Source organism: Charadrius vociferus, unplaced genomic scaffold, assembly GCF_000708025.1.
Source record: "Charadrius vociferus isolate BGI_N301 unplaced genomic scaffold, ASM70802v2 scaffold484, whole genome shotgun sequence".
Taxonomy (NCBI): domain Eukaryota; kingdom Metazoa; phylum Chordata; class Aves; order Charadriiformes; family Charadriidae; genus Charadrius; species Charadrius vociferus.
In genome coordinates, this window is record NW_009648074.1 from 1,402,258 (window position 1) to 1,412,338 (window position 10,081).

At 46.7% G+C, this 10,081-nt stretch overlaps 1 protein-coding gene across 1 annotated transcript in view; it reads left to right on the forward strand.

Moving 5' to 3' along the window:
• TANC2 (tetratricopeptide repeat, ankyrin repeat and coiled-coil containing 2) overlaps window positions 1-10,081 on the forward strand; it is a 218,381-nt gene that overhangs the window by 132,106 nt on the left and 76,194 nt on the right. The window contains exon 8 of the mRNA XM_009883856.1: window positions 9,703-9,828. Within this exon, the coding sequence (XP_009882158.1) occupies window positions 9,703-9,828 (126 nt within the window). The remainder of the gene's footprint in view (window positions 1-9,702; window positions 9,829-10,081) is intronic.

The following is a 10,081-nucleotide window of genomic DNA, read 5'->3' on the forward strand; positions in this document are numbered from 1 at the left end:
TTAAAATTGGCTCTACTTTGGTGAACTCCATCCCGAACTATGTAAAATGTGGAGTATTATTAGATTAGAACCACAATCAGTCACATTAACGTTTCAGGATTTTAAAGTAGCTTTTTTAAATCGTTTGCGCCCAGGGAAGTGATTATATTTTCTGTTAACCTCAATATTATAGCTCAAATCCATTAATACACGATTTCCTTTTGTTTAACCAATGCTGTGTTATAATGTATTAACTTAACAGGGGGGAGACACCCACAAAAAAGCAAATTAAAAATTCTGTTAGTTCTAATTAAAGAAATTCCCTTCCTACGTAGTCAAGACAAGGGAGTGTTGGGAGGTACGTGGTACCTCTCCTGAACACGGCTTTTTCAGTAGAAAGAAACGTTGCTTCATTCTTCCAGTATTAACAGCAATTTTTCTTGCTGTGTGGCATTCAGACAGCCTAACCCAGTAATCACCCGTCTAACTGAAACCCCAAATCTTGAAGCTTGAAAAAAAAAAAAAAAGGCAGGAAATGGAAAAGAAGAAAGACGTGGAGCCAAGGTAACGAGCGTCCGTGTGAGGGGTGATGACATGGAAACATCTCTGTATCTCACCAACGCGCCCAAAGCACTGTGTACACCAGCTGTAACGCTGGCCTGACACGCGCTTACAGCACTGATAGCAGCAGAAAAGTACCAAAAATTTAATTAAAATTCCCTTTTTTGTTGCATTTACCTGTTCTCCAGTGATTTGGGTGACAGTTTCAGGAAGACAGTCAGGAGTTGGTAGCAAAAACCTTTCAAAAAAACCCCCCAAAGTTTTTTTTTTGTTTGTTTTTTTTTTTGTTTTTTTTAAAATGTGGTCTTTACCTGTGTGTGGTTAACTTTTTACCTGTTGGGAGAGATGGTGTGTGCTCCGAACTGAGAGGGCAGTGATTTTTGAGAGGTTTTGATCCAAGAAAAAAACCTATAAAAATAATTCTTTAAAACTCCCTTTTTCAGTTCAGCCCCATGTGCGTCCATTTGCTCTGCTGGTTTGTTTTGCCCAGAAACTGAAAGCTTCAACTGTATTTTCTTCCTACCCCATCCCAGGCAAATACGCACAATAATTCATTTTATCTACTTTGACATTTTTCATGCTAATCATCAGAAGACGTTTGGCACGGGAGTCGGGCATTCAGATTTTTGAATGAACACAAATTTCTTAGGAAAGTTCGCGTTTCGTGTACACAATGAACGCCTCATTCGATTTCCATTACCCGTGAAATGAAACATGAAATCTTGTGGTATTTAGACCACATGGAAGGTTTCTAAGGTCTGTTTAAATGTTAATAGAGAATTAAAATGCCCTTATGTAATACTAGCTCCCGTCTTTTTTCCTCTTGGAGAATATAAAATAGCAGCAAATATATTATTAGTTATTAACGCTAAATTCCTTATCCATTAGAAAAGTATATCTTTGAAGGTGAGGGCAGGGTTGGTATAAACGCCTGGAAATTACGTCTTCTCGCGACCAGCGTGAGCGGTGGTTGTCTTGGGGAGCATCTTCTGTCCCGGCGGCTGGCGGCTGGTCCTCTCAGGGTGTTCCTGGCAGAGGTGTGAGCGTCTGGCAGACTTGTCTGCCTCTGCCTGCACCGCACAAGGGAAAAAAGCAAGCTCACACTACAAGAAAGGTTATAAAATGTGACTTGAAAAGTGTGACTTCCAGGAAAGCGAATACCTCTCTCTTCAGGTCAGAAAAATACACAGTCGGGCAGCGGTGTTTGAGCAGGCGATTGGAAGAAACTGGTCATTAAAATGGGTTTCTTACTATTGAAACGTTCATATTTCCCTCTGTCCCATGGTTTCCCTGAAGGAGTCCGGGAGAGGTCACGTAAACGGGGTAAGGGCGGTGATCCGGTGTGGAGAGACCAAGCTGAGAGAGGGGACACCGCAGCGAGACTCCTCGAAGACCACAGGGGAGGAGCAGAGCAGAAGCGTGTTAAGAATGCCGTTACCTCTGCCCAAGGGAAGAGGATGGATACGAAAATAGCACCGAGAGGAATGTGGCGTTAAACGAAATGCACTGCAGCAGGAGGAAGGCAGCTCTGGCGAGGTCTGCCGTAGAGCACGTGCTGTTCCGCAGGCCCTGCAACGGGCTGCGCTGCAGCGTCACAAACACCTGCACCTTTTTTCTTCTTTTACTTTCACGATGGGGTATGGTTAAACTCTGACTGAGATGCAGCTCTTCATACGAGTTATTGCAAGGAGAGAGATGACATGAAGATGGCTGGAGAGCAGCCCTGAGGAGAAAGCCCTGGGGGTGCTGATTGACGAGAAGCTCAACGTGAGCCGGCAATGGGCGATCGCAGCCCAGAAGGCCAACCGTACCCTGGGCTGCATCAGAAGGAGTGTGACCAGCAGGGCGAGGGGGGATTCTGCCCCTCTGCCTTGTTCTGGTGAGACCCCACCTGGAGTACTGCCTCCAGCTCTGGAGTCCCCAACATAGGAAAGACACGGAGCTGTTGGAGCGGGACCAGAGGAGGCCCCGGAGATACTGGGAGGGCTGGAGCCCCTCTGCTGGGAGGACAGGCTGGGAGAGTTGGGGGGGTTCAGCCTGGAGAAGAGAAGGCGAAAAAGGGGAGACCTCAGAGCCCCATCTAGTATCTGAAGGGCACCTGCAAGAAAGCTGGAGAGGGACTTTTTACAAGGGCATGGAGTGATAGGACGAGGGGGAATGGCTTCAAACTGGAAGAGAGGAGATTTAGATAAGATATGAGGAAGAAGTTGTTGACTGTGGGGGCAGTGATCCCCTGGGGCAGGTTGCCCCAAGAAGCTGTGGCTGCCCCATCCCTGGAGGTGTTCAAGGCCAGGTTGGACGGGGCTTGGAGCAACCTGGGCTGGTGGGAGGTGTCCCTGCCCAGGGCCGGGGGTGGAACTGGGTGATCTTCAAGGTCCCTTCCAACCCAAACCATTCTACGATTCTAAGATGCTTCGGATAAACCTCGAAACTTAGTATTGTCCTAATTGTGTTTTACAGTTTCTTGATAACTTAGACCAGATATCCAGCCGAAAAAGACGTCATTAAATCTAAAGTGTATGTATTAATACAGCTGTGAGGAACCTGAATTTGGGATACATGTAATAATGGGATCTGATCCGTGTGTCAGTCACGGCACGCAGAATCCGTTGACTCAGGTGCGAGCAGCGACCCCCCCTTATCGCCGTGTCCCCCAGGAGACCCAGCTGCAGAGCCCACCCCCTCCCTGGGCTGCCAAATACCAATTTCAAGTCAGGTCGTTTGGTGTTTGTTGTTCAAACAGTACATTGAAACTGAATTATCTTCCTCTATTTGTTTGCCGTTTCCTTGGGAGATTTGCCTCTGCAGTATGCAAATACTATTTTTGAGGCGGCACTTTTTTTTCTCCCTTGTGTTTTATCTGCAGTCACTGTGTCTTATTAGGCGGGATAAGGTTCAGAATTGAGGGGACGCTTTCAACGGGTTTATATTATATTTTCTAAGATAAATTGATCTTGCATAATTTTTGAAGTACTGAAGCATATTCTGAGGAAAAATTACTTCTAGTTCCTCTGGCCTTAGATCTCTTTAATTATTCCTCAGTTCTAAATCAGGAAGATAAATCTCAGCTCATCAGCCTGAGAAATGGCAGGATAGTTGTACCGACGATTGCAGAAATAACCCGTGGCAAAATGTGAAATGGATCTGGCAGCTCGCGCTGACTGCAGTGCGTCGGGCACGAGTCTCCTCAGTTGCAGCTGTAGAAGATGATGATGATGGTGATGAAGGTGGGAAGAGAGCCAGGCTTTGGGTTGCTGAGGAACGACTCCTTGCTTCTTGTAGCACCGACAGTAAATGAGGCCACTGGCCATCGTCGTGCTCTTCCCTGGCCGTGCACAAAGTCCGCCCCTGCAAAACATCTGGTATTGCAGCTGGCTGCTTGTTCCAGAGACAGGACAGAGGTTGAATCATCGAATTGTTATGGCTGGAAAAGACCTTGAAGATCATCAAGCCCAACTGTTATCTAACTCTTCCAGGCTCACTTCTAAACCATGGCCCTGAGCACCATATCTAGAAGGCTTTTAAATACACCCAGGGATGGCGATTCACCACTGCCCTGGGCAGCCTCTTCCAGGCTTTGATAACGCTCTCAGTGTAGAAGTTTTTCCTAATGTAACCTAAACCTCCTCTGGCACAACTTGATGCCATTTCCTCTTGTCCTGTTGGTTGTAACTTGTGAGAAGAGACCAACCCCCACCTCTCTACCCTCTCCTTTCAGGTGGTTGTAGAGAGTGATTGAAATGCAGACTCTTTAAATAAATAAAAGAAAAATAAAAAATAGCGGCAGGATTGCAGTTCTTCCCAGGAAATGAAGCAATTCTTCTTCCAGGAGGCTGCGTGTGTGTTGTAGGGACTTGAAAAATATTCAGTTGTTGTTTGCTTCAGAAACTCCTTTCTGCCTCTTGTGCAGCAGTTAGTGCCGTCGGCACAGCCGGGTCGTCGTGCCTTTGCCGTTTGCTGTTCTGGGGCAAGCGGAGTTGACGGTCTTTTCTTGATTTGTAGTAAAAGTCTGAGTGCTGCTGTTCCGTAGACCTCAGTTACTGGGGGAGTGTGAAGAACAGCTCTGAGGCGTCGTTCCTCTCTTGCTCACCAAAATCCACATCCTAGAAGATCAAAGCGATTTTGAAAGATTGTTCAGCCCTTTGCGTTAGAAAAGCTTTTTAATTACACAGCTCAGCAAGTGCTGGCAAAATTACGTTCCTCGGACCCCATCGTGAGTCCCAGCGTGGCTAACCCACCTTCCAGCTGCCCGCTGGGGTGGACACAGCCCAGGAACCACTTCCCAAGGGTGTCTCCGAAGTCCGGCTCGGCATTAACAGCTGTGGTGACCAGTTGTCCATCATTTAGGCTCCGGCAATCTTGGCTTCATGTTGAAAACCTTTCCCTGCATCGTAAGTAGGCGGTAAGGAGAAGATGGGGCTGATGTGAATGAGTACTCCGCTCTTTGTCTGTTAACTGCGGCTTTTATGTAGGAGATGAAATATCGCAGAACTCATTCCTCTGAAGCCATTCTAAAAGCTGGTTTTGGGGACTTAAAAGGGAAAAACAAAAAAAAAAGACCACCAACAAACCCCCCTTAACAGCCGCCTTCTCGGAGGAAACCAGTAGAAGTGCCGATGTTGCACAGTAAAGAGTATTCCCGTGCTGGTTTGCGGCCTCTGTGTAAAGCAAGCCGTGTGTTGAGCGGGGAGATGCCATGCTCGATCGCACCGCCTGAGAGAGTTGGAAAAACTGAACTTCAAAACCTGGGCGTACTCTCCCCACGAGTCTCTTCATCGAGGTTTTTTCCACAGAGTTTTAAATGAGCACAATTAGTACTGATTGAAGAAAGCTCCACACTGCCCGGGGAGCTGCCACGAGCTGATGCTTCTGAAAACAATCAATTAAAACATGTCACATACGTTTTGAGAGTCAAACACGGTTTGGGCAGTACGGGATGCGTGTGGCGTGTGGTCTGTGCCTGTTAAGAAGAACAATTTGGCATTGAAAATCCCGTGTGATTAACGGGAGGCTCTGCAGGTCTCGCGTCTTGGGCACGCAGCACATCCGTAGCGCAGTATTTCCTCGGCGTGCACAGGACTGGCTCGTATGAGGGTGTTTTCCTGAAGACTGAAGTAAAAAAGAAAAAAAATTGCTAATAATCATATTGTAAAACTGATCCTCTATTCAAGGACTAATGTGAATTTTTTTTAAAAAAAAGTTAGTTTATTTTTTTGTTGATGAGTATTTAGGGAGGAAATAATTTTTGGGTTTAACTGTTGTTATATAAATTGGAAAAATGAGCTTTTATCAGCTTGTTGCTACATTGAATGATCTTGTATAAAGAAATTAAATTACCAGCAGGATTAATGTTTCTGGTCATCCCCGATGGCTGTTTGTGCTTGATAGAATTAAAATGGGACTGGAGCAGGACTGAGTATGGAATTTAGAGGGAGGAGATGTTGTCCTTGAGCAGCTGATAGATATATATATAGAGAGATATATATACCCACACGCACTCTCTCATAGATACATATTTAGCAGCAAGTCCAGTATGGGGAGTTTTGTTTTCTTCCCTTTATTTTTCAGAGAAGCAGGAGCAGCTTCAACGGGGTGACTTGAACAGAAGTCATGAGGATATCTAACAGAACTCAGTAAAGAAAAAGTGTGGTGTCTTCCCAAAGAAACAGTAGTTCTTTCAGCCGGGAGGTTTGTTTATTGTGTGCGAGGGAGCCCTGGGGCAGCCGAACTGCTGAGCGGTGTGTGTGACGCATTAGTAACTCCCATTCAAGGGCAGAAGATACGCCTGGACAGGATGATAATCCTTATCCTCATTTCATGGTCTGCATAAGCTTACTGCGGTGTCACGTACAAGTATAAAAGAAAAGCATTCAGACTTTGATTATTCTTTGATTATTTTAGTATTAAAGGGGGTCTCCTTTGCCTGAATATTCCCTTTCTAAACTCTCCCCGGATCACTTAGGGCTGTTTATCGTGTGGATTTTCAGCGTGTCCCACATGCGCTGGTCGGTGCTGGCCAGTCCCGGCTGCCTGCTTTTTGTCTGGTTGCCTGACAATCAGCTGCAGTGAAAAGGGATTGTTATTTAACAAGAACAGATTATCTATTAAAGGAGGAGGGGCCTGGAGATGCTGGGAGGGCTGGAGCCCCTCTGCTGGGAGGACAGGCTGGGAGAGTTGGGGGGGTTCAGCCTGGAGAAGAGAAGGCGGAAAAGGGGAGACCTCAGAGCCCCTTCCAGTGCCTAAAGGGGCTCCAGGAGAGCTGGGGGGGGACTCTGGATCAGGGAGGGGAGCCGTGGGAGGAGGGGGAATGGTTTTACAGTGAAAGAGGGGAGATTGAGATGAGATATTGGGAAGAAATGTTTCCCTGTGCGGGCGGTGATCCCCTGGGGCAGGTTGCCCCGAGAAGCTGTGGCTGCCCCATCCCTGGAGGTGTTCAAGGCCAGGTTGGACGGGGCTTGGAGCAACCTGGGCTGGTGGGGGGTGTCCCTGCCCAGTGCCGGGGGTGGGACTGGGTGATCTTCAAGGTCCCTTCCAACCTAAACCATTCTGTGGTTCTGTTAAGGTCATACTTTTGATGAGAAAGTCAGTGGCCACACGTGTGCCTGCGTCACATGTCGAGGGATCCTCCAGCTGACGCTGGCGTGGGTGCATGGACGGTGGGCTGAAGGCTGAAGTGGGGGGGTCAGCCCTGCCTGGTAGCAGGCTCCTGGGCACGCTTGGGGTTTGTGTCCCTGGACTCGATACCCCCAGGGTACTCTGGTTGCTGCAGCAACATCTGCTCTTCCGCCGCACATCCTCTGGCTCAGTTCCACTGCAAACAGTGGACATCGATTGCACACGTTTTTATGCAAAAGGCGCATTTCATTGGCCTGCGCCGCCGTAACAGGGGTGAAACCCGCAGCCGAACGCTGGAGATGCCGTGAGCGGGCTGCGGCGGGTTCAGCGCTTATGGAAAATATCTAACATCCACGCTAAAGCCACTGCTTTCTAATTGCAGCGTTTCAGCTCTAATCTGCTCCTTCACAGTGAACATCTAATCAACTTTACAAGAGTAAAAGAGCATGAAGGACTTCTAAAAACAGACTTTGATGGTTTTGTCTCCTTTTTTTCCCCTCACTCCTGTTGTTTACCTTTTGTCCGCTCTCTCTGTCTGTCTCGCTTTTATTTTTTTTTTCTTCATATGTACATAGAGAGTTCATGGACTTTGAAGAGCAGCATGTCAAATTGCTGCCAAATTTAAGCCCCCTCTCCCCACCCCTTGTTACAGTCTCTGGATCTTGCTTGGGTTTTGACTGCAGCACAGTCTTGTAAAGATTTTCCCATGCTCATTAGGCATTGTATGGAAAATATGTTCCTCTTAGTTTTGAAATTTTCTGCCTTTCGGTTTTGTTGAATTGTTACATCTCGTGTTGGGTGAAAGAGAGGAAGGGCGCAAAGTCCAGTGCCGTGAGCTACTCTAGAGAGCTACATCCAAATATTTACCCATTTCACAACGAAGAATTAATGTCAGCTTCACAGGCAGTCTTTGAAGAAGTCATTTAATTAATTAGTTCAATTTGAAATAATAATCTTCTTGTGGTAATTGACCAAAAACTGAAGAGAAAAAAAAAAGAAAGCGCTATTGGATAGAGAGTACTGAGCAGCCGAATATCGCACAGCATGATTTGCATTGGTGAATGTTTAATGTGAATTTTGGAAATGGTTATCAGAACAAGAACGGAGCTGGTGATCTGCAATGGCTATTTTTAAGTTTTCTGTTTATAATTTGGAAGATTATTTCAAGGAGTGGGGTTTTCATTCCTTTGTTTTATAATATTCTGTAAATTACTTGGCCGAAAAGGGTTCTGAGATGGCAGAATAGAGGGTAAATTCAGATGCAAGTGATCCAAATTTGTTTTCACTACTTTCTCTCCTGTCTTCCACTCATCACTTATCACCATATTAAAAAAAAAAATAAAAATTACTATTTCTTGTACTGATTGATGGAGCTTTGTGGCCAATGTTAACTCTAGTCACTCCCCTCTGGTACGGTCCGGAGGCGTTTCCCGCCAAACCGTGCAGCACCCGACGTGAAATCCAATTTTAAAAATATTTGTAATCATTGGGCAGCTGTGGAAAAAAGCATTGCTTAAAAAGGAATTGCTGAAATGATCGCTGTAAATGTCACGTCTTGGTAGGAGGTGCCACATGTGAGGTGATGCTTGAGGCCGTGGGGTTTGGAGAGAAATACCTCCAAAATCAGACTGGTTGTACCCTTTGTGCTTCTTCGTGATTTGCTGTGTTTTCCTGGAACGCTTTGGGGATCGCTGCTCGTGGCTCTGCCCCGCGGGAGCAGCCCGCTCATCAGGAGGAGTGCACTCGGCTGGCGGTGGGACGATCCGTCTGCTTCCCCTGGAAAATGGAATAAAAAAATAACCTGCACTGTATTATCTGCCGGCTTCCGAGAGAGAGAGAGAGAAAGTTTCTAGCCGGGGTTTCCGCTCCAGCCGCGCTTATCCATGCAATGGTGGCACCTTCAGCAGAGAGCAATAAATTATTCCTATTTAATCTAGCATTGTAAAGAAAACTAAATTCGCCCATGAGCAAGTAAGACTGGAATAGGAAAGTTATCTTCTTTGGTTCAGATAACATTTTTCTCATTTATTCGTGCATTTTTGCTGGTCTGTTGAAAGTTCAATTTTTCTGCCACTAATTCTGGCTTTATGAACAGACAAATATTAATATCCAAACTAAGCAGCTTTAAAAATAATTGAAGAGGAGTTTGTGGGCTTCAGCATCAAATGCACTATTGAGTTGTTTTTTACGTAGTAGGAAATGTCGACTCTCTGTGCAGAGCGCCGCATGCACGCCATTGAGTAAGTTTTATGATTGGGAGAACTTAGATCAGATGTGAGAGACTCCATTTCTCCCCATTCTATGTGTCTTTTTTATTTGTGAGCATCAACAGGAGACCAAAGCAGAGCAAATAGCGACAGGGCATGAGAAAAAGTTAACACAATGCTACTTTACTCTTTGCTAGGGGACACGAGACTTGGTTCATCTCAGCTGCATGGGCTCAATGTAGTTACAACTCTGTGTTTTGCTTCAAAGAGGAAAAATACATTAACCAGAAATGAGATCTGAAGGCCGGGTGTGATGTACTTGTTTCCTTTCTCATGGCAGCCACCAGCTCAGCCCACTTAGAAGACCTGGCTTACCTGGACGAGCAGAGACACACTCCCCTGCGGACCTCCCTCCGAATGCCGCGGCAGAGCATGGCTGGCGCCCGCACGCAGCAGGACCTGCGAGGTAGGAGCACGCTGGAGGCTTTGGGGCATTCACCACCGGGCTCTCGGGGGTAGGAGCTTGTGCTGCAGCTGCTTCATCCACATCCGTGTGAAAATGCTGGAGCGGGATGGTTTTACGTACAGATATCACACAGCATCCCAGACTGGTGGGGGCTGGAAGGTCCCTCTGGAGCTCCCCCATCCCACCCCCCGCCAGAGCAGGGGCACCTCCAGCAGTGGCACAGGACGGCGTCCAGGCGGGTTTGGGATGGCTC